Source organism: Aquarana catesbeiana, linkage group LG08, assembly GCF_042186555.1.
Source record: "Aquarana catesbeiana isolate 2022-GZ linkage group LG08, ASM4218655v1, whole genome shotgun sequence".
In the NCBI taxonomy this organism is placed as follows: Eukaryota; Metazoa; Chordata; class Amphibia; order Anura; family Ranidae; genus Aquarana; species Aquarana catesbeiana.
In genome coordinates, this window is record NC_133331.1 from 244,824,256 (window position 1) to 244,847,800 (window position 23,545).

At 41.3% G+C, this 23,545-nt stretch overlaps 1 protein-coding gene across 5 annotated transcripts in view; it reads left to right on the forward strand.

The window, feature by feature from the left end:
* The window catches only part of LOC141106305 (catenin delta-1-like), a 403,119-nt gene that overhangs the window by 197,035 nt on the left and 182,539 nt on the right, over positions 1–23,545 (forward strand). For all 5 annotated transcript variants that reach the window (XM_073596969.1, XM_073596970.1, XM_073596971.1 and 2 more), the window contains one exon: positions 802–867. In XM_073596969.1, coding sequence (XP_073453070.1) covers positions 802–867 — 66 coding nt within the window. The remainder of the gene's footprint in view (positions 1–801; positions 868–23,545) is intronic.

Here is a 23,545-nt window from a genome sequence, read left to right on the forward strand (position 1 = left end):
CGCTTTGCGGTGGTATTTAACCCTTTCTCGGCCGCTAGCGGGGGGTAAAACCGCCCCCGCTAGCGGCCGCATACCGACGGTAGAACGCCGCTAATAATAGCGGCGTTTTACCGCCGACGCCGCCCCAGTGTGCAAGGGCTCTAAGAGAAGGAAAGTAGTGTCTTTGCATTACATAGCATGGCCCATGGTGAATAAATGCCCGTGTAAAGTTTTTCTACTCAATGTGGTAAAGAAAATCTGACAAATTCAAATGGAGTGTGTAATGAAGAAATTAATAGGCTTAAAGAATGCCTACCTTTTGTGAAAACTGCAAAATGATCTGTAGATCTAGACTTTAGGCAACTGAAAATACATAGACTAATATGATATACACAGGCTTTCGCTTTTAAAAAAAAAAAAAAAAAAAAAAAAAAAAAAAAAGCGTGACCCCAGCTGCTTCTACTCACCAAGCCATTACCTTAGGAAACCTGTTGCTAGAGAAAAGCTGTGAAGAGATGGCGGAAAGGGCCAAATCTGACTTTAACCAGATTTGCTTATAACTTCAGATGCCTGTATCTCTGGATCGGCTGATCATCTAACATGCATTTTTATTCACGGACGGTAATATCTGCTTATGTATTTGCATAATGTTGTGAGTTATCCAAATCTGTGAATGGTGTTGTTTTCACAGCATCTAACATTGGCTCTATGCCAGCACCTGATTCCATTTTGCAGGTTCATTTGAATTTAGATTTGTGTATCTAGTCAGGTGTTATGTTGCGTAAATGGTCCATTTATGGTAAACCTGATGATGTTTTTTAGGTAAAAAGACTTCGGAAGAAGCGCCAGACAATGTGGATTTTCCAAAGAGAACGGTTTCAGCAAAAGGTAACTAATTCAAGTAACAATATGCTTCATGGTTGGATTCACACCTTTTTGCATTTGTACTTGATGTTTATTCGTTGAAATCTATGGTAATCCTTCAAAAACATGTCAATTCAGCACGTCATTATGATTTAATTGGCATTTAATAGAGAGTGTGTTGCAACATGCGCTGTAATGCATTAATATTGGTGTCATAATGCATAAATGGGAATCCAACGAATGTATTTATACAACTTTCTACAGTGGGGACGGAAAGTATTCAGACCCCCTTAAATTTTTCACTTTGTTATATTGCAGCCATTTGCTAAAATCATTTAAGTTAATTTTTTTCCTCATTAATGTAAACACAGCACCCCATTTTAACAGAAAAACACAGAATTGTTGACATTTTTGCAGATTTATTAAAGAAAAACTGAAATATCACATGGTCCTAAGTATTCAGACCCTTTGCTCAGTATTTAGTAGAAGCAGCCTTTTGATCTAATACAGCCAGTCTTTTTGGGAAAAATGCAACAAGTTTTTCACACCTGGATTTGGGGATCCTCTGCCATTCCTCCTTGCAGATCCTCTCCAGTTCTGTCAGGTTGGATGGTAAACATTGGCGGACAGCCATTTTTAGGTCTCTCCACAGATGCTCAATTGGGTTTAAGTCAGGACTCTGGCTGGGCCATTCAAGAACAGTCACGGAGTTGTTTTGAAGTCACTCCTTCGTTATTTTAGCTGTGTGCTTAGGGTCATTGTCTTGTTGGAAGGTAAACCTTCGGCCCAGTCTGAGGTCCTGAGCACTCTGGAGAATGTTTTCGTCCAGGATATCCCTGTACTTGGCCGCATTCATCTTTCCCTCGATTGCAACCAGTTGTCCTGTCCCTGCAGCTGAAAAACACCCCCACAGCATGATGCTGCCACCACCATGCTTCACTGTTGGGACTGTATTGGACAGATGATGAGCAGTGCCTGGTTTTCTCCACACATACCGCTTAGACTTAAGGCCAAAAAGTTCTATCTTGGTCTCATCAGACCAGAGAATCTTATTTCTCACCATCTTGGAGTGCTTCAGGTGTTTTTTTTTTTTTTTTAGCAAACGCCATGCAGGCTTTCATGTGTCTTGCACTGGGGAGATGCTTCCGTTGGGCCACTCTGCCATAAAGCCCTGTCTGGTGGAGGGCTGCAGTGATGGTTGACTTTCTACAACCTTCTCCCAACTGCTTCTCTGGAGCGCAGTCACAGTGATCTTTGGTTTCTTCTTTACCTCTCTCACCAAGGCTCTTCTCCCCCGATAGCTCAGTTTGACCTGATGGCCAGCTCTAGGAAGGGTTCTGGTCGTCCCAAACATGCCTTCCATTTAAGGATTACGGAGGCCACAGTGCTCTTAGGAACCTTAGGTGCAGCAGACATTTTTTTGTAACCATGGCCAGATCTGTGCCTTGCCACAATTCTGTCTCTGAGCTCTTCAGGCAGTTCCTTTTGAGCTCATGATTCTCATTTGCTCTGACATGCACTGTGAGCTGTAAGGTCTTATATAGACAGGTGTGTGGCTTTCCTAATCAAGTCCAAGCAGTATAATCAAACACAGCTGGACTCAAATGAAGGTGTAGAACCATCTCAAGGATAATCAGAATAAATGGATCAAGGATAATCAGAATAAATGGACAGCACCTGAGTTAAATATGAGTGTCACAGCAAAGGGTTTGAATACTTAGGACCATGTGATATTTCAGTTTTTCTTTTTTAATAAATCTTCAAAAATGTCAACAAAAATGAACTTGATTTTAGCAAATGGCTGCAATATAACAAAGAGTGAAAAATTTAAGGGAGCCTGAATACTTTCCGTCCCCACTGTAGATGAACAAGTATGTGACTATGTGACCCAGTGTATATGTGTATATGTGTATATATATATATATATATATATATATATATATATATATATATATATATATATATATATATATATAATCTTATGAACACTTGATTTTTTCAGAAATAACGTAATCTTGATCGCTCAACATTTGATGGCATTTTTCTTGCGGCTATACCATGCTAATAGAATAGTGTTTTTCAAAGTAACTAAGGCACTTAAAAAAAAAAAAAAAACGTTGCTTTGAATGACTTCAGGACATCACTAGGGTCTTGCACTGCTCTGATGTGATTTTTTTTTTTTCCACTCTTCCACAGTTTGGTGACTGTAGTGGGTTTCTTGATTCTTGGTTTAGATCAGGACTCTGGGATGGTCATTTTATTATTTTCAGCTTTAAGGAACTGCTTTACCCATTATGCTGTGTGACGGGCATTGTTGTGCATGAAAAGCGCTGGCTGATTGGGTGATGAACAGCATGTTGTCGAAGGCTCTGATAAACATTTGCATTCACTCTGCCATGTAGCTGTATAAGAGGCCCAACGCCTGCTGCAGAAAATCTCCCCCAAACCATGACGCTTCCTTCTCCACCTTTACACACTTTGGGTTCAGTCTTTCCCCAGTTTGACAACGAACATAATGTTTACCGTTGGACTCAAATAAATTAAACTTCTTCTCTTGCTATGGCTGAAATTGTCATCCCTTTGGCCTTCATCTGCACAGCCTTCTGCCGGGTGGTTTCAGTCACTTTAGAATGGCTCACCATCTTGCAGTGTCAGTGAAAACTAGCAAGTTAGGATGCCAGTTAAATGGGGTTTGTCAGATAACTAAAGAAATTGGCACAAGGTGCCAGATTAACACCAATAACTGGGAGGTATCTGAAAGTGTTCTCTAATTTTGATCAATGAGATTTGAAAAAGTACATTGCACAAGTTTTTTTTTTTTTTTCTGTGCTGCAAAATATATGTAGCTCATGAAATATGCTTAACAAAACTCTTTTACTTCTGTTTAGATAATTTCAAATAGGACTAAGCAGTGACCTTGAAATTTAGGTTGTTCTCTATTTTTAATTTCCTGTGTGTATGTATTAGAGCTGCGCGATTCTGGGAAAAATGAGAATCACAATTTTTTTGCTTAGAATAAAGATCATGATTCTCTCAGGTTCTCGAGGCGTAACATCTTTCACATTATACAAAAAATTGGGCTAACTTTACTGTTTAGTTTTTTTTTTATTCATTAAAGTGTATTTTTTTTTCTGAAAAAATTGCATTTGAAAGACCGCTGCGCAAATACAGTGTGACATAAAATATTGCAACAACCACCATTTTATTTTCCAGGGTCTCTGCTAAAAAAATATATATAATGTTTGGGTGTTCTAAGTAATTTTCTAGCAAAAAAATTAATGATTTTAACTTGAAACCAACAAGTGTCAGAAAAAGGTTTAGTCTTTAAGTGGTTAAACCTCCCTCATTTACAGTCCGAAGTTCATTACTTTGATCTACAGAACAAAACGTTACAATGTTTATAGTTAGCTCAGCTGCTGAGAAATGTGGTGAAACTTGCCAGACTGCCTGTTTTTCTTTTTTTGTCATGGTCTGGGTCTGCATGAGTGCTGCCGACACTGGGGAGCTACAGTTCATTAAGGAAACCATGAATGGCAAAATGTACTGTGACATACTGAAGCAGAGCATGATCCCCCTCCCTTCAGAGACTGGTCCACAGGGCAGTATTCCAACATAACGACCCCAAACACACCTCCAAGATGACCACTGCCTTGCTAAAGAAGCTGAGGGCAAAGGTGATGGACTGGCCAAGCATGTCTCTGGACCTAAATCTTATTGAGCATCTGTGGGGCATCCTCAAACAGAAGGTGGAGGAGCGCAAGGTCTCTAACATCCACCAGCTCCATGATGTGCTCGTGGAGGAGTGGAAGAGGACTCCAGTGGTAACCTGTGAAGCTCTCGTGAACGCTATGCCTAAGAGGGTTAAGGCAGTGTTGGAAAATAATTGTGGCCACACAAAAATTGACACTTTGGGCCCAATTTGGACATTTTCACTTAGTGGTATACTCACTTTTGTTGCCAGCGGTTTTAGGCCTGGAACAACTAATCAATTAATGGACAACTAATCGATTATGAAATTAATTGATTACTATTTTCATAATCGATTAATTGGCCAGTAACATAATGGGGTTAAAAACTAAAATGAGCCCTTTATTGTACAAAAAGCAAATTATCGCTACTGTAAATATTACTTTCACAATTCTACAGTAAAAAAATGAACCCCTTACAGTAGTGATTATATGCTTTTTTTTTTTTTTTTTTTTTTTGTACTATAAAGGGCTAATTTTAGTTTTTTGAACTCCATTAGGTTACTAAACCTCTTATGCCGCGTACACACGGATTTCTTGTCGGAAAAAGATATGACGGCTTTTCCGACGGGTTTCTGTTACAGTTGGCCTTGCATACACACGGTCATGCAAAAGTTCGCTGAAATTACGACCGTCAAGAACGCGGTGATGTACAACGCTACGACGAGCCGAGAAAATTAAGTTCAATGCTTCTGAGCATGTATCGAATTGTTTCCGAGCATGCGTAGGAATTTTGCACATCGGAATTGCCACAGACTATCACATTTTCGGATAGGAACTTTTTCCGACCGAAAAATTGAGAGCATGCTCTCAATCTTTTGCTGGCTGGAATTCCACCGATGGAGCATACACACGGTCGCATTTTCCAACGAAAAACTCTCATTGATCTTTTGCGGGCCGAAATGACGATGGTGTGTGCATTAGACCAGGTTCACATCTGTGTTTTTGGTGCTTTTTGCAGAAACGCACTACAGTTCATTTACATGGTTTCCTCTGGGACACTTTCACATCTATGCTTTTTTCAGCTGCAGGGTCAGGGACTTTTTTTTTAACACAAAACGGTGCTTTTTTTGGTTCAATATACTTCAATGGAGAAGCTGCAGAAAAGCATGTAATGCGTTTTTGCAGCAATTTGTGTTTTTTAATCTGCTCAACAAAAAAAGTGCAAAACGCAAATCGCAGCAAAATCACGTGCGCAAAAATCAAAACTCACAGCAAAAAGCACTGCAGAAACAGATCAAAAGCAAACTGCATAGGTGTGTACCGAGCCTTATGCTGGCCAAATGAATCAATTTTCAGACGAGAATATTCAGATGAAAAATCTTGGTACATTCGCTGAATGAATGTTGTTTGAAATTTTCACTTGTTTTTAACATTCTGTTTTAAAATGAATGTAATTTCTGAAGGAAACCACATACACGGTCTAAAAATTCCTTTGACCAAGAAGTTTTCTATTTCCAAATTTTCCCATCACTGTGGTTGAAAATGAAAGTCGATTTGACCCCACTAACGATTAGAAAATTGAACGAACGTTGTTAAAATGACTTTTTTTGAAGGAAGACATTGTTTTTTTTAAATAAAAAAAAATTGATCTCTGCATCTGATGATATTTACCAGATTCACCCTTTTAAAAGTATATACAGTATATATCTCCTTTAATAGTTTATACAGTATATCTCTTCTGTTATTCTCAGAGTGGATTAGAGATTTTACTCCCTAACCATAAAGTTGGTTATTTATATTTACCGCTGCCTAGAGATATTTAAGAATTGCTTTTTTTTAAAGCGTTTCATATTAACTAAATTATACGCCACACTTTTTTTTAAGGTCATTAACCGATTAATCGAAACAATAATTGGCCAACTAATTGATTATGAAAATAATCGTTAGTTGCAGCCCTAAGCGGTTTAGACATTAATGGCTGTGTGGTGTTATTTTGAGGGGACAGCAAATTTACACTATTATACAAGCTGTGTACACACTACTTTACATTGTAGCAAAGTGTCGCCGACAGTCACCATTCATTTTAATGTGACTGCTGATGATGCGGCAGTGACAAAACAAGGTGAGGGATGTGGCTTTACAAACAAAATGAAGGTTTCCTATTTAGAATAAGCTGTCGGGTTAGTAAAACAGCGATATCAGAACTGATTCAATCATACAGTTTGTAGTGTACATAGATTTGCAAAACAATGGGATAAAGGAATATTCCTGAACTTTGTTTTATCTTGTGGTTACTGTTGAATTGTGTGAATGCATCAATGCAGTGCATGTTATCAGCTTGTAGAGCTTGGATTCATTGAACGAGTTTACCAAAGATGTAAATATTGCAGAATATACAGCCTCCTGCTACATAACTAAGCTCCATTTCATGCTGCATAAACACAATTATTGTATCTTAAATAGAAAATCATCTTTAGCTAGATTTTTTTTTTTACTCCAAAAGCATTTTATTTAAAATGAATTTGCTAAAAGTCCAAAAAATCAGATTTAAATAAAATTAAAAAAAAAAAAAATCATATTTTTATCCAAACTGTTGTCACATGAAAAGATATGATAAAATATTTACAAAAATGTGAGGGGTGTACTCACGTTTGTGAGATTATGTATGTGTATATATGTATGTGTGTGTGTGTGTGTGTGTGTGTGTGTGTGTGTGTGTGTATATAGATATATTTATATAATATAGATATAGTTTGAGGTTGGTTGTCATTTTTATTCCCTCCAGCCTTAATGATATCTGTGTGTGTGTGTGTGTGTGTGTATATATATATATGTGTGTGTGTGTGTGTGTATATATGTATGTATGTGTATATGTATGTATATGTGTATATATATATATATATATATATATATATATGTGTATATATGTGTATATATATATATATACATATATACACACACACGTTTTCCGCTCCTTTTTTTTTTTTTTTTTTTTTTTTTTATACAGGAAATTCTTGATTTGCAGGAAAGTTGCATTCCTGTTGGTGTTCATAAAATTTTAAGTTTTGCTTAACCATTTCCTGCCTACCTGACATCATACGCCTTCATGGACTTTGAGTGGAGATATCTAGATGATGCCTGCAGCTACAGACATCATGCAGATATCTTAAAATGTAAAAGCTATCCTAGCAGCTTATTAGCCACTGGATTGCTTTTACAGGCAGCGGGAAGGAAGGCTCCACCGCCATACGGCACCTCTCTGGGCTCTCCTTGCGATCAGGAAACTGGAGATCTGATCTGGCGCCGAGTTTCCACAGACCTGGCCAAGGATCGGATGGTCCCCTGCCATCTTTTATGACCTTGGGAGGCCGGAATGGCAGTCATGACGTCACGCCCAGCTCTGGCTGCCATTTTCCGCCCCCTAGAAAGCAGAGGTTAGGGTGTTGTGTTGTTTTTTTATCTCATTTTTTCCACGAGAGACCCCAGATCTCTCTATAAAGAGGACCTGTCATGCCTTATTTCTATCACAAGATATGTTTACATTTCTTGTGATAGGAATAAAAGTGGTCCAAAAATAAAGGGATAGTATAAAAAAATAAAGCGCCCCCCCATCCCCTTGTATTCACATGCAGAAGCTAACGCATACGTAGGTCGGACCCGCATATCTAATCGGTGTACGCAACACACATGAGGTATCGTCACGAACGTCAGAATGAGAGCAATAATAATGGCGCTAGACCTCCTCTGTAACGCTAAACTGGTAACCTGTAAACATTTTTAAAGCGTCGTCTATAGAGATTTTAAGTTCCCTAGTTTAGCACCATTCCACAAGCGTGTGTAATTTTAAAGCATGACATGTTGGGTATCTATTTACTCGGCGTATCATAATCTGTTATATTTTACCAAAAAAAGGGTTATTTATTTTCTTTCTCAAAAAAAGACCCACAGGAGTGTTCGTTGTGCGCAAACCACGCTTTTTTAACAATTTAATGTGCAAATAATCAATACTCAAATATTATTTACATTATTTACATATTCTGATTTTATGTTAAACATGCTCAGTCCCAGAAAATAGTGATGTGCAATTAGCAAGTCTTCAACATATAGTAAAGTGCCTTGTGCTCTCTTCACCTGCAATTTCCACTTCAGTGCCACCAATACACAGCCTATGTGATGTAGGTCCCCACTTACTAGATGGAGTTGACCCCCTGGTTATATAACAGGAGTCAGATCGCTTTGGTGGACTCTTAGACCAGGGTTGCTCGTTAATCAAATTAATTGTTTATAACTGCAAATGCTGTTTGCACACAAGGAATACTCCTGTGTATCTTTTTTGAGGAATACACAACTTAACTGGTTTGAAACAGCTGCACTTAGCTGTTGGTGGTGCGAGTGTGTTTCAGATATCTCATATATTTTTTGTATTAAAATTCATTAACCACTTAAGGACCGGAATAATTTCCCCCTTAATGACCAGGCCATTTTTTGTGATACAGCACTGCGTCACTTTAACTGACAATTGTGCAGTCGTGCGATGCTGTACCCAAACAAAATTGACGTCCTTTTCCCCCACAAATAGAGCTATCTTTTGGTGGTGTTTGATCACCTCTGCCGTTTTAATTTTTTGCGCTATAAACAAAAAAACTACAATTTTGAAAAACTATTTTTTACTTTTTGATATATCACCCCCCCCCCCCACAAAAATATAAAAAATAAATTTCTTCATCAGTTTAGGCCGATATACTTCTACACATTTTTGGTTAAAAAAAATTATGTATATTGATTGGTTTGCGCAAAAGTTAGGTCGTTTACAAAATGGAGAATAGATTTACAGCATTTTTATTTTTACTAGTAATGGCGGCGGTATGTAATTTTTAGCGGGACTGCGACATTGGGGGGGGACAGGACGCTTTTGACAAATTTTTGGGACCATTGACATTTATACAGCGGTCAGTGCTATACAAATGCATCAATTACTGTGTAAATGTCACTGGTAGGGAAGGGGTCAACACTAGAGGAGGAGACATATCACTGTTCCTACTTAGTAGGAACAGACGATCTATCTCTCCTCTCCTGACAGAATGTGGATGTGTGTGCTTACACACACATCCCCGTTCTGGCACTTGTGCCCGGCCAGAACGCGCATTTGTCCCCCGCCGTGCAGCCTTCTAGAGCCGTTTAAAGGGTCGACGTACAGCTACGGTGATTCGCGGGAGCGTGCTGACCTTCCGCAGTATGACGGTAGCTGGTTGGCAAGTGGTTAAAGTGTATATATTTTTTTTAATCGCTACGCAAATACTATGTGACATAAATTGCACCGATTGCCATTTTATTCTCTATGGTGCTAAAAAAAAAAAAACATATATAATGTCTGGTGGTTCTGAGTAATTTTCTAGCAAAAAATAGATTTTTACATGTAGGAGAGAAATGTCAGAATTGGCCTGGGTTGGGAACTGGTTAGAGTATGTTAATCCAACCTTTAATATTCCTGATCTGTGCCTGCTGTACCATTTACTTTTATGAAAAAGTATCTTGTTCTCCTTGTATTGTTTCTTTTGCTGTGCAATCCCTGGTGTTCCTGCCAGTCCCTTTGCTTTCCTATTAAAAACTGATCACACTAAGAATGAGAACATACCATGGACAGTGATTGATGGGAATGTGATTGATTATAAAAAAGCGAAAATAAGGTATTTTATAATGTTTTGTTTTTATCTTTTACACAAATGATTTGTCTTTCTATTGTAAACTGAATGGGCTGTTTTACAAAGTGATCTTTACAATCACTTGAAAGTTTTTTTTAACTCAATGCATTCTCTGCCTTAAGGTAAAAAAAAAAGCTATTGTCCGCAGCTCCAATCATGACACTGGTATCCTTCTTTTTTTTTTTCTTTTTTTTTTTCATCTGGAGATGTTGAATAATGTAAAAGTGATCCAAGCTGCCGAATAGCTGCTGGATCACATTTACATGTGGCCAAAGGTGGTTCATCCTGCCCCCTTCCTCTGGTTCCAACAATAGTGATGAGGGAGGAACAAAATCTCTGTGGTCTATGAACCTGGAGTCAATGAGGATATTGCTTCTGGTTTTGTTTTGTTTACAAGCCGTTAATGGTTTATGAAGGCATCAGATAAAACCAATCTCGGTTTGCTGTTGAGGGTAGAGAAGAGACCTGAGGTCTAATAGAACCCAGATCTCTCAGTAAAGAGTACCTGTCACTGCCAATGCTATCACAAGGGATGTTCATCCCTTGTGATCACAATAAAGTTGAAAAAAAAAAAATGTAAAGCGAAATAACTAAAAAAATTAAAGCGCTCATGCGCAAATGCAAACGCGCATGTCGGTTCTGCGCGCATATATAAATAAAGATTGCAGCACATGTGAAGTATCGCCACAAACAGAGCGAGAATTGTAGTGCCAGAGCTACTGTGTAACTATAAAGTGGTAACCTGGAAGGCTTTCAGTGTGTCACATATAAAGATTTTTAACCACTTGACACCCAAGGCCTGTACATGGACATCCTTGAGTTTCAGTGGTTATACCGGGATGATCCCTGCACCTCTTTTCAGCTGATGATTCTCTTTAGTTGCAGAAGTGATATGAGTGGCTAATTAGCCACTTGATCACTTCTGCGGGTGGCGGAAGGGGATCCCACCCTCATCCTGCCGCCGCCTCTCCCAGGCTCTCCAGTCCCATTACGATGGCTGCCCTGTACAGAGAGAGGAACTGAAGTCACTCCTCTCTCTGTAAACCGGGAGCGACGAGTAGTTTGTCACTTCCGGTTACGCCCCTTTGTTTACCTGGCCACCAGCGGCCAGGAAAGCAGCCGATCAGACCGATCTGTGTCTGATCGGCTGTGTGGGAGGCCAGAGGAGAGATTTGGGGTCTAATAGACTCCAAATCTCTCCATAAGGAGGACCTTTCACTGCTCACCCTGTCACAAGAGATGTTGTTCATCCCTTGTGATAGCAATAAAGTTAGTACAAAAAAAGGTGTAAAAATATATACCGTATTTATCGGCGTATAACACGCACTTTTTCCCCATAAAATCGGGGGGAAATCGACAGAGCCGAATCTCCTGTGTACTCGGCTCTGCTCGCAGTCACACCCAGTCCTGCCTCCTAGCAATAACGTCCTGCCATTGGACCAGTGTTATGTCCATCATAGGAGCTAGACTGCGAGCCCGTCCGAGTACATAGGAGATCCGGCTCTGTCTATTTCGGAAATAACAAGGCTGCAGATGCGCACTGATAATGCTGCAAAGAGGGGTAAGACTGCAGATGGGCACTGATCATGCTGCAAAGAGGGGCAAGGCTGCAGATGGGCACTGATCATGCTGCAAAGAGGGGTAAGGCTGCAGATGGGCACTGGTCATGCTGCAATGATGGGCAAGGCTGCAGATGGGCACTGATCAGACTGCAGTGATTGGCAAGGCTGCAGATGGGCACTGATCATGCTGCAATGATGGGCAAGGCTGCAATAATGGGCAAGACTGCAGATGAGCACTGATCAGGCTGCAGATGGGCACTGATAAGGCTGCATTGATGGGCACTGACCCTTATTTTGCTTCAAAATTCCTGAAACTTCCCTCTTAAAACTAAGGTGCGTGCTATACGCCGATAAATATGGGGGGGGGGGGGGGGGGTGTGTATGTATGTATGTATGTATATATGTGTGTATGTGTGTGTGTGTGTATATAACTAACATACATACATTTTACACAGTGGGGACGGAAAGTATTCAGGCCCCCTTAAATTTTTCACTCATTGTTATATTGCAGCCATTTGCTAAAATCATTTAAGTTCATTTTTTTTCCTCATTAATGTACACACAGCACCCCATATTGACAGAAAAACACAGAATTGTTGACATTTCTGCAGATTTATTAAAAAAGAAAAACTGAAATATCACATGGACCCTTTGCTGTGACACTCATATATTTAACTCAGGTGCTGTCCATTTATTCTGATCATCCTTGAGATGGTTCTACACCTTCATTTGAGTCCAGCTGTGTTTTGATTATTCTGATTTGACTTGATTAGGAAAGCCACACACCTGTCTGTATAAGACCTTACTGCTCACAGTGCATGTCAGAGCAAATTAGAATCATGAGGTCAAAGGAACTGTCTGAAGCGCTCAGAGACAGAATTGTGGCAAGGCACAGATCTGGCCAAGGTTACAAAAAAATTTCTTCTGCACTTAAGGTTCCTAAGAGCACAGTGGCCTCCATAATCCTTAAATGGAAGACATTTGGGGAAAAAAAAATGAACTTAAATGATTTTAGAAAATGGCTGCAATATAACAGAGGGAAAATGTTAAGGGGGTCTGAATACTTTCTGTCCCCACTGTGTGTGTGTGTGTATATATATATGTATATATATATATATATATATATATATATATATATAATATACAGTTGTGCTCATAAGTTTACATACCCTGCCAGAATTTATGATTTCTTGACCATTTTTCAGAGAATATGAATGATAACACAAACTTTTCTTTCACTCATGGTTAGTGTTTGGCTGAAGCCATTTATCAATCAACTGTGTTTACTCTTTTTAAATCATAATAACAGAAACTACCCAAATGACCCTGATCAAAAGTTTACATACCCTGGTGATTTTGGCCTAATAACATGGCTATTAAAGGTAACCGTCCTCACCTGTGATCTGTTTGCTTGTAATTAGTGTGTGTGTATAAAAGGTCAATGAGTTTCTGGACTCCTGACAGACCCCCTTGCATCTTTCATCCAGTTCTGCACTGACATTTCTGGATTCTGAGTCATGGGGCAAAGCAAAAGAATTGTCTAAGGATCTGCGGGAAAAAGATAGTTGAATTGTATAAAACAGGAAAGGGATATAAAAAGATATCCAAGGGATTGAGAATGCCAATCAGCAGTGTTCAAACTCTAATCAAGAAGTGGAAAATGAGAGGTTCTGTTCAAACCAAACCATGGTCAGGTAGACCAACTAATATTTCAGCCACAACTGCCAGGAAAATTGTTTGGGATGCAAAGAAAAACCAACAAATAACTTCATGTGAAATACAGGACTCTCTGAAAACATGTGATGTGAATGTTTCAAGATGCACAATAAGGAGGCACTTGAAGAAAGATGGGCTGCATGGGTGAGTTGCCAGAAGAAAGCCATTACTACGCAAATGCCACAAAGTATCTAACTTACAATATGCCAAACAGCACAGAGACAAGCCTCAAACCTTCTGGCACAAAGTAATTTGGAGTGATGAGATCAAAATTGAGCTTTTTGGCCACAACCATAAACGCTACTTTTGGAGAGGAGTCAAGAAGGCCTATGATGAAAGGTGAAACACGGATGTGGATCGCTGATGTTTTTGGGATGTGTGCGCTACAAAGGCACAGGAAATTTGGTTAAAATTGATGGCAAGATGAATGCAGTACGTTATCAAAAGATACTGGAGGAACATTTGCATTCATCAGCCAGGAAGCTGCGCATAGGAGGGACTTGGACATTCCAACATGACAATGATCCAAAACACAAGGCCAAGTCGACCTGTCATTGGCTACAGCAGAATAAAGTGTAGCTTCTGGAGTGGCCATCTCAGTCTCCTGACCTCAATATCATTGAGCCACTCTGGGGAGATTTCAAACGTGCAGTTCATGCAAGAAAGCCCAAGAATTTACAGGAACTGGAGGCTTTTTGCCAAGAGGAATGGGCAGCTTTACCATCTGAAAAGATAAAGAACCTCATCCACAAATACCACAAAAGACTTCAAGCTGTCATTGATAAAGGGGGCAATACACGGTATTAAGAGCTGGGGTATGCAAACTTTTGATCAGGGTCATTTGGATAGTTTCTGTTGTGACTTTCCCTGTGACTTGCAATGTCACCCCAATTGCAGCTCTATTTTACCGCGATTCGGCAGGCGACAAACGCGCAAACAGAATCATGGGATGCCTTTTACCCCAAAGAAGCTCTTGTACTTCTTTTGGGCACCAGGCGTTCTGCGATTATGTTGGCACATTTTTAGCACGATTGTCGCCCGCCGAATCACTGTAAAATCGTGCCACAATTGGGGTGCCATTGGAAATCACAGGGAACGCAGGGGCGTCCCGCGATGTGCCTCTATTTTGAATCGCGGCAATTCCACCCGCGATTCAGAACATGGAGATGTGAACGGAGCCTTAGTGAAAGGGAATTTTAAAAAGACACGCGGTCATTCACTAAAGTTGGAAGAGAAGCGGTTTAACCATAAACTGCGGAGAGGGTTCTTTACTGTCAGAGCAGTAAGGATGTGGAATTCTCTAGCAGGGAGCATTGATAGTTTAAAAAACTATTAGATGGGCACCTCACCGACCACAACATACAGAGGTATACGATGTACAATATTCGGGCTGAAATTGGACCTGAAACGGTGAACCAGGACACACCAGACCCCTGCTGTGTGACGGATTCGTCCTTAGGTGTGAACCCAGCCTTAAGTGTATTTTTTCCAAAAAATCTGCTTTTGAAAAACCGCTGTGCAATTATGTGAGGTAAAAAATTGCAACAAACGTTTTTTTTTCTCCAGAAAATATTATAATGCTTGGGTTTCTGAATAATTATCTAGTACAAAAAATGCTGAATTTTTAATGCATATGAAAAGTGTCAGAATTGGCTTAGTAGTCAAGTGGTGAAAAGCACATTCAAGTGCACATGGGTATACCGCAAGGTCTAAAACACACATTCATTTGGCATACAGCATAAATCCGGCAGAAAAACTTGTAATCCAAGTTAGTCACTTGGTTTACATTGCACAAATTTGCCCTACTATTCAGCAATGCCACCTTTGAGTAGTGACAGACCTAACTTTTTTTTTTTACTACATTTGCAAAAGGTCAAATACTGGACTTCAATCCATTGGTGTGTACCTCACTATCTTGCTGGACTTTGAAGTAGCACTCTGAGAGAGACTTAGCTGTGGCTTCAGTGCTTAAGCTGGCAATAAATTATACAATTTTCTTCAATTTCCTTTAGATTTACCTTCAACTATATAGTGCAAGGGCTTGCCTGAATGCATACAAAGTATTTAGGTATGACCTTATATTATATAGTTTTGTTAATTTAAAGGAAAATTGTTCAAGAAAATTATATAATTTATGGCCAGCCTTAGAGACCACACTTGTGCTATGGTGTGCTGAATGAACCCTCCCTGATATCACAACTGACAAAAAATTGACTGGCTGCCCTCAGGTGTCCCTTCGGGTAGCTGTCCTGCATTTTGCTTGCTTTCACTCCATATGGAGGGATTTATGTCTGTTTACTCGTGGTCTAGATCAATCTAGGCATAATCGAGGGGGTAGCACCTTGTGCCTCTAACGGATTCATGTTAACACTCTGCCAGATGTGCCTTTAGGGCACACTAAGGCAGATGCCAAGTCTCTTTCTTCTTTCAGTAAAGAGGAACTTTTGGAAACTCCAGTCTTTAAACAGACGTTTATACAGTGCCTCTATATCCTTCCAAAGTATTATAGGAGAGGGAACTCAGTGGATGTAAACCTGATTCATGAAATTTGAGCTGGGCACATATATCTGTAGTGTTTTTCTTATCACTCTTCAAAGCACTAAGTCCTGTGACTTTCTCCTGCTCCTTTCTTTTGTTATCAGCATGATAACTTCTGAGAAGTTCTCTGACACGTGATAAAACAAGGCTGAAATTTTGTGTCAGGGTGGGTGCTATAAATTGGCAGAAAGTTGCTCTATTCACAGCACAGCTCTGAAAGTCTGCTTATGTGGAGGTGGGTGTTTGCTTTTCCTCCAGTCAGCTGTCTCCCAGTGTAACCAACACTACACTGCTACTGCTGACTGAGGAAGTGAAAATTCTTACCCAATGTGCTCTTTCTAAACCGTATATAAAGCTAAAGACAGCAGATATACATGTAAAACTTATGTAGGAGAATTTTTTTCATCTGTGTATCATCTGAGGCTATTCATTTCACTGGGTGAGGGTTTACATCCACTTTAATGCAAAATGCTTGCTAATGTGGAAAAGCTCCCTGCTGCCATTGGCAAACCTTGGCATTATTCAGATTTATACTCTTCCATCTTGCTATTCCCCCTTGGGTATAGAGATCTGCAAAATCTTTAACCACTTGCCGACCAGCTCACGCTGAAATACGTTGGCAAAGTGGCACGATGCGCAAAACGACGTCCCCGTACACTGCTGCGTCATCCGCGGCTAGCGTGCCGTGGGTCCCGCGGACTCTATGTCCGTGGGTGGACCGCGATCGTGGCATGGAGAGGCAGAACGGGGAGATGCCTATGTAAACAAGGCATTTCCTTGTTCTGCCTAGCAACATGACAGGGATCTACTGCTCCCAGTGATCGGGAGCAGTGATCTGTCATGTTCCTATGAGCCCATCCCCCCTACAGTTAAAACATGCTGAGGGAACACAGTTAAGCCCTTGATCGCCCCATAGTGTTTTTTTTGGGGGGAGGGGGGTGGTATTTGTTATAGCAAAAATTAAATGTTGCTTTTTTTTTTTTTTTTTTTTTTTTTTTCAAAATTGTTGCTTTTTTTTGTTTATAGTGAAAAAATAAAAATTGTAGAGGTGATCAAATACCACCAAAAAAAAGCTCTATTTGGGGAAAAAAGGACGTCAATTTTGTTTGGGTACAACGTTGCACGACCGCGCAGTTGTCAGTTAAAGCGATACAGTGCTGTATCGCAAAAAAGGGCTTGGTCAGGAAGGGGTTAAAAGTGGTTAAGGCATTCCCTGTTAATAAACAAATAGAATGTGCAATATCTCTGACTATTGGATCACTCCAGAAAGGACTTTCACTTCTCCCAAAATCTTTGCTGAACTCTATCCAGTGGAAAAATAGCTCACTAAAAACTGATCTATTCTTGTTGTTGATCCTGCCGTTGCAGTCTTGAACAAATATCACTGTCACAATTAAATTTGTTCTTCTTTCAAAGACTCTGTAGATAGAAAGTTTGAGATGTCTTAATCGCTGTCTTTTGTCGCCCAGTCCTGCAACCAGCGATCACTGCAGTTTGTCAAACTGCAGCAAACTGGACCAGGTCAACGAACAACCAACATGACCCTGTATTCCAGCCAGTGGTGGTTGGTGTTTAAAATTTTTTTGGGGGGGGGGACAAACGATCTGAGAAATTCAAATGCAGCCTCTTGTACCCCATCAATTGCAGCCAACTGTACTCCATCAATTGCAGCCTTTGTGCCCATAATATGCAGCCACTGCCCCCCCCACCCGCCGTCTGCCCGGAACTTTCCCCGTTGTGGTGGTGGGTCAGGCGGCGAGCTGTGGGACGTGTAGCATGGCGTTGGATGCTGTCCTCCATGCGTGTCTTCTTCCTGTTTTGCTAATGAGATCGCCTCTGCCTTCAGCCAATCAGGTGCCTGGTATTACATCTCGGACCTCCTGAGAGGCGGCTCTGTGTTAGCAAAGCAAATATTTATTCGCTATAACACACCTGGGTGCACTGCGCTCGCAGTGCACATTTTTTTGGAGCCTATTAGAGCCTATGGCTCTAATCAGGTGGTCCAAAAACACCCCCCACCCCTGTGCGCGCTGCTGTAATTCAGGCGCCCAGCGCCCAAAAAGGGGCCAGACGCCTGAATAGGGGTGGCTACAGCGGCCGTGGATAGATTCATGCAATGCGAGTACACAGAGGGAGTGGCGCCCCTAATGGATTGATTCCAGCATCATGTCATTCACAGCAGTTGCTTTCTGCTCTGCTTTTTGTGTGGATGCCTTAGAGCAATGGTTCTCAACCTCAGTCCTCAAGTACCCCCAACAGGCCATGTTTTGGGAATTTCTCTTAGATAAAATATTTGTACAAAATACCAAGCCATTGACTGTGATTTAAAGCATCTATGCAAGGTAAAGGAAAACCTGCCTCTAAAAAAGAGTTGCAGCCCGCCCCCTCCCCAGCTCGTGTGGCCTGTCTTGCTGTAGCTCGTAGAGGCGCGAGAGCCTGTGACGCTGCTGTTCTCATGCTTTCCTATGCAGCGGGTCCTGGCTTGTGTGAGTGGCTGGTTTCCACCTGGCGTGTTCATCTTCGGTCATTTGGAGGTTGGGAGTCTTGGTGTTTGCTGATGTTGTCCGTCCCTGTTCTCATCTCCAGCGGGTCTGAACGTTTACAACTGCCCCAGTCCACCCTGTCTACTGTCCTGGTAAATCACACACCACAGCACCTCCACACGCAGTTTGCAAGTTTCTCTGATGTAAGTGGATATTGAAATAATTTCTTGTTTTTACCTACACTGACCTGACACCCTGTATTTAATTTCTTTTTTTTTTTTTTTTCTCAGTTATAAGTTTATTCAAAAGCAGGTGGGGCTAAGAGCCCGCAGTATCATCATGAACATAAACAAAATTTGAGGACGCAGCCTCTTACAGTAACATGACTGAGATCATGACAATATGGTTTTCCATTACAGGGTCATATACATGTTATTACATTCTGTACAATAGATTCAACCTTGCATTGTAACTCAAACAGATCTATTTGCCCTTATCCCACCTACCAGTTTCCTTTTTTCAAAATAATTATAGAAAAATATTAGAAGGGAGAAAAGAAAGAGAAGAGGGTGAGAATTAATAGGTTCAAAGAGTGGAAAGGGCAGGGGTGTGGTACACGGGTGGGGAGGGGAACACGGAGGCGGCACCCAGCTATTACTTGGTACATACAAGTCGAGAAAGAAGCTGCTGCTAATTGGCTTCCACTGTCTGCTTCACTTCACGAGTTTGCTAGTAAATTTTGCCCTCATTGGAGTATATGTATATAAGCCATTGCGACCAGGTTTTAGTGTATATTTCAGTTTGGTTACGGGCTGTGAGGATGAGATCCTCCATCTTCCTGATATCCTCTACTTTTTTTAACCACATACCCACAGTTGGGGGTCTGGTAGTCTTCCACAGCAGGGGGATACAAGCTTTGGCCGCATCTAGGAGATGTCGGATCAGGGATTATTTTTATGTCTTTCTGGACACGGTAGTGGCATGTAGTAAGAAGAGACTAGGGTCCGCCACAATAGGGCGTTCCGTGAATTTCTGTATCGTCTGCTGTATGGACTTCCAGAACTGCTCCAACCTCCGACAGGTCCAGAAAACATGAAAAATTTAGCCCCGTTCCTCCCCGCATCTCCAACACATACCCGAGGAAGATGGGAAAAATTTCTGCAGTTTGTCTGGAGTGTTGTACCATCTGGTCACTAATTTATAATTGGTTTCCTGCATTTTTGTGCATATCGAGGATTTAAATGTAAAGTAGAGTATGTTTTGTTTTTGCCGTAGTGTAAAGCTGCACTGCATATCTCTTTCCCATGTCCTGAGGGTGGGCATTTGGTAATTCTCTAGTGGTGTAATCAACAGTTGGTAGGTGGCTGACAATGTGTGCGGTAGAGCATCCTCTCCTGAGCAGTATATTTCATATGTAGTCAAGTCCCGGTCAAAATTTCCAGGAGGCGGCAACGTCTTGAGGAAATGACTAAACTGTAAAGCTCTCCATAAATTTAGATGGAACGGCCCCTCCGGTCTCATTAGCTCTTCTATGGAGGGCCACCTTCCATTTGTGATAAAATGGGCTACTTGTGAATACCCTGCATTGCGTAGGGAACGGAATACTGGATCTGTACATCCTGGGCTGAATTCTGGGGTTCCCAGGATCGGGCGTAATGGGGATCTAAGGAATGTAAGATGTATTCTAGCAAAAAGAAATGAGCAGGTTCATGTGGTTATTCCTATCAGGGGATGGTTCTTCATATTCCCGGGTAATAAATCATGGCACCAGGGAGCTCTGTCTAAAGGTATAGTACATTGGGCTTGTTCCAATTGGGTCCATAGCTTGGTGGTATTATGGCGGTTCCAGTCAATAAGTCTGGTCAGGTGGGTTGCTTGTTGGTATTTGCGAAGATCTGGAACTGCTAGACCTCCATATAATTTGGGTAATGTGAGCTGTCTTCTGTTAATCCTAGGTCTCTTATGTTCCCAAATAAAGTCCAGGAACAAACTGTTGGTCTGATCAAAGTAGCGGGCAGGTATTTGAATTGGAAGACCCTGTATGAGGTATAGAAACTTTGGCAGGATGCACACCTTAAGGATGTTGCACCTACCAAACCAAGAGTGTAGCCCTGTGCTCCAATTTTTAAGTAGGGATCTGACCGTGGACATTAATGGGGGAAAGTTCAGGGCAAAAATTTGGGATAGTTTGGGAGGAATATAAGTGCCTAAATACTTCAGGGCAGTGTTGGTCCATTTAAATTTGAAACTTTCCTGCAATGTGCTGAGGAGACGCGGGGGGAGCCCAATACTCATGGCCTCCGATTTGTTAAAATTTATCTTCAGATTAGATATGTTCCCATATGTTTTGAATTCCTGGAGCAGGTTGGGAAGAGAGATTATCGGATTTGTGAGAGTGAACAACATATCATCCGCGTAAGCGGCGATTTTCTGTGGAGTCTCTGCTATGGTTACTCCAGAGATCTGGGTGGGCCCGAATTGTTCGCAGGAAGGGTTCCAGTGACAGGGCGAAGAGGAGCGGGGATAGTGGGCATCCCTGGCGGGTTCCATTCTTGATCTCAAAGGGGGCAGATAGGGTCCCATTTGCCCGAACTCGCGCTGTGGGGTTGGTGTAAACTGAAGCAATCCAGTCTAGCATCCTGGTCCCCAAGCCCACATGTCTTAAAACTGATGTCATGAAATGCCAATTCACCCTGTCAAAGGCCTTCTCCGCATCCGTACTTAGAAATATGCAGGGGGTCTTATTCTGATTAACTACATGCAAGATGTTGAGGACTTTGATTGTGTTGTCCCTGGCTTCTCTAGATGGGACAAAGCCAACTTGGTCTAGATGGATCAGGGACGGAAGGTACGTTTGGAGTCTAGTTGATAATACTTTCGTAAAGACTTTAAGATCGATGTTGAGAAAGGAAATTAGCCTATAACTCCCACACAGCGTCGCATCTTTCCCTTCCTTGGGTATCACTGCAATATGTGCTGTTAGTGTTTCTCTGGGGAAGTGAGTGCTAGAATCCAGTGAGTTAAAGAATCTATGCATGGGTTCGCCCAGGGATGGTAGCAAGGTTTTATAGTATAGGGCCGTAAAGCCATCTGGTTCCGGTGCTTTCCCTAGTTTCTTGGATGCAATCACTTTCTGGATCTCTTCCATGGTAATAGGCTCCTCTAATAACTCGCTGAACTCAGCTGGTAATTTAGGCATGTTACATTTGATTATATAGTCTTCTATTTGCGATTGCGATGCCGGTTGCTGTTTTAAGTTATAAAGGGAGGAGTAAAAATCCTTGAATTCAGCTACTATCGCCTGAGGTAGTATAGTCTTCTGGCCAGAGGACGACACAATGTGGGGGATGTAGTTCGCTAAGACTTGCTCTCGTAATGATTTGGCTAGCACCTTGCCACATTTATTACCGGTTTCATAAGTCACCCGTCTACAGATTTGTAACGCGGCTTTTTCTCGAAACTGCATTATTTCAGTAATTTTATTGCGTGTGAGTGATTTCCGCTTCCCCCGCCGGTGTCTGGGCATGTTTGTGTCTTGCCTCCGCCAGGTGTAAATCATGCAAAAGGGTTGTCATCTGGGCTGATCTTAGTCGTTTAATGCGTGCTCCGTGTTTTATTAGAACTCCGCGGATCACCGCTTTATGTGCCTCCCAAACAATTCCAGGATCACTATCAGGGGTATAGTTGGTTTGGAAATAGAAATATAGCTCCTTCCTGACATCTGTTAGTACCTCGTCATCCTGCATGAGACTTTCGTTCAGTCTCCAAGTCCTTTGTCTGTCAGTAGGGTTGTCAGTCAGGGCATAGGTCAATAGGACAGGAGCGTGGTCAGACCAGGTTATGGAACCAATCTTGGATTCTCGAAGAGAATGCAATTGGGCATGAGGGAGTAGAAAATAGTCAATCCTGGAGTATTGTTTGTAAGGATTGGAATAAAAAGTGTAGTCTCGTTCGGTTGGGTGGAGAAGTTGCCAAACGTCGATCAATTGTGCCTTATGTAGTGCTCTGGATATTCGTTTCCTAGCCATGGGGGTGATGGAGGAGGTTCCTGAGGAGGTATCCTCAGAGGGACTAAGAGGGACATTAAAGTCACCTCCTATGATAAGGTGGCCTCTAGAAAATTCCAGCAGAGCCTTTAGGGTCTTAGTAATAAAAGTTCTTGGTGATTGTTAGGCGCATAAATGTTCGCAAGGGTTACCTTAGTCCCTCCGATTTCACCTCTAAGAAACAAATATCTTCCCTCTGAGTCCGATAGTGTTTCTGCGCTTCTCCAGGGTACTTTGCTGGCGATGAGTATGGACACTCCACGGGTCTTGGTAGACCCGTTGGTAGAGTGATAAACCGTTGGAAAATATTTGTTTTTCAGTATAGGGAGGTTACCACTTTTAAAGTGTGTCTCCTGGAGTAGGACCAGGTCTGCTCTATTGCGTTTTAGATCCTGTAGCAGCATACGTCTCTTTTCCGGCACATTTAAGACGTTTGTGTTTAAAGAGAGTATATTCACCGCTTCCATGTTTCCCTGAATTAGTGAGGGAAGGGGTAGGGAAGGTTAGGAAATTAGAGGGGGAGGGGGAATAGGTGAGAAGAGATGTAGAGTAGAAAGGGTAGTTAAGACAAAGAAGAAGCTAGAGTCTAAGATGTACTCGTTAAGTACAATTAGATATTCTAGTAGAAATGCACAATAGTGCTATGACGCTCACCAGGACAAATCTGGTGATTGAGCGTTGGCCTAATTGGGGTTGTGTAAAGCAATAACCAACGAGGAGTTTACCTGCTACCCCTCTCCATCCCTGTTTATGTCTATGTATGACTCATTAAGTATGATGACGGATTTAGTGCAAGGTATTATAAGGCAGCAAACTAGTTTTACGTAAACAAGGTACAAATTATTGTGAAAGAAATAAATGGAAACAAACATAAAATAAAGTATTGTGTGCATAGATATATCGTCTCTAGTCGTTTATACTTAATTCAGGCAAAAGCATAATAACAGCATTAAACTCTTTATCCCT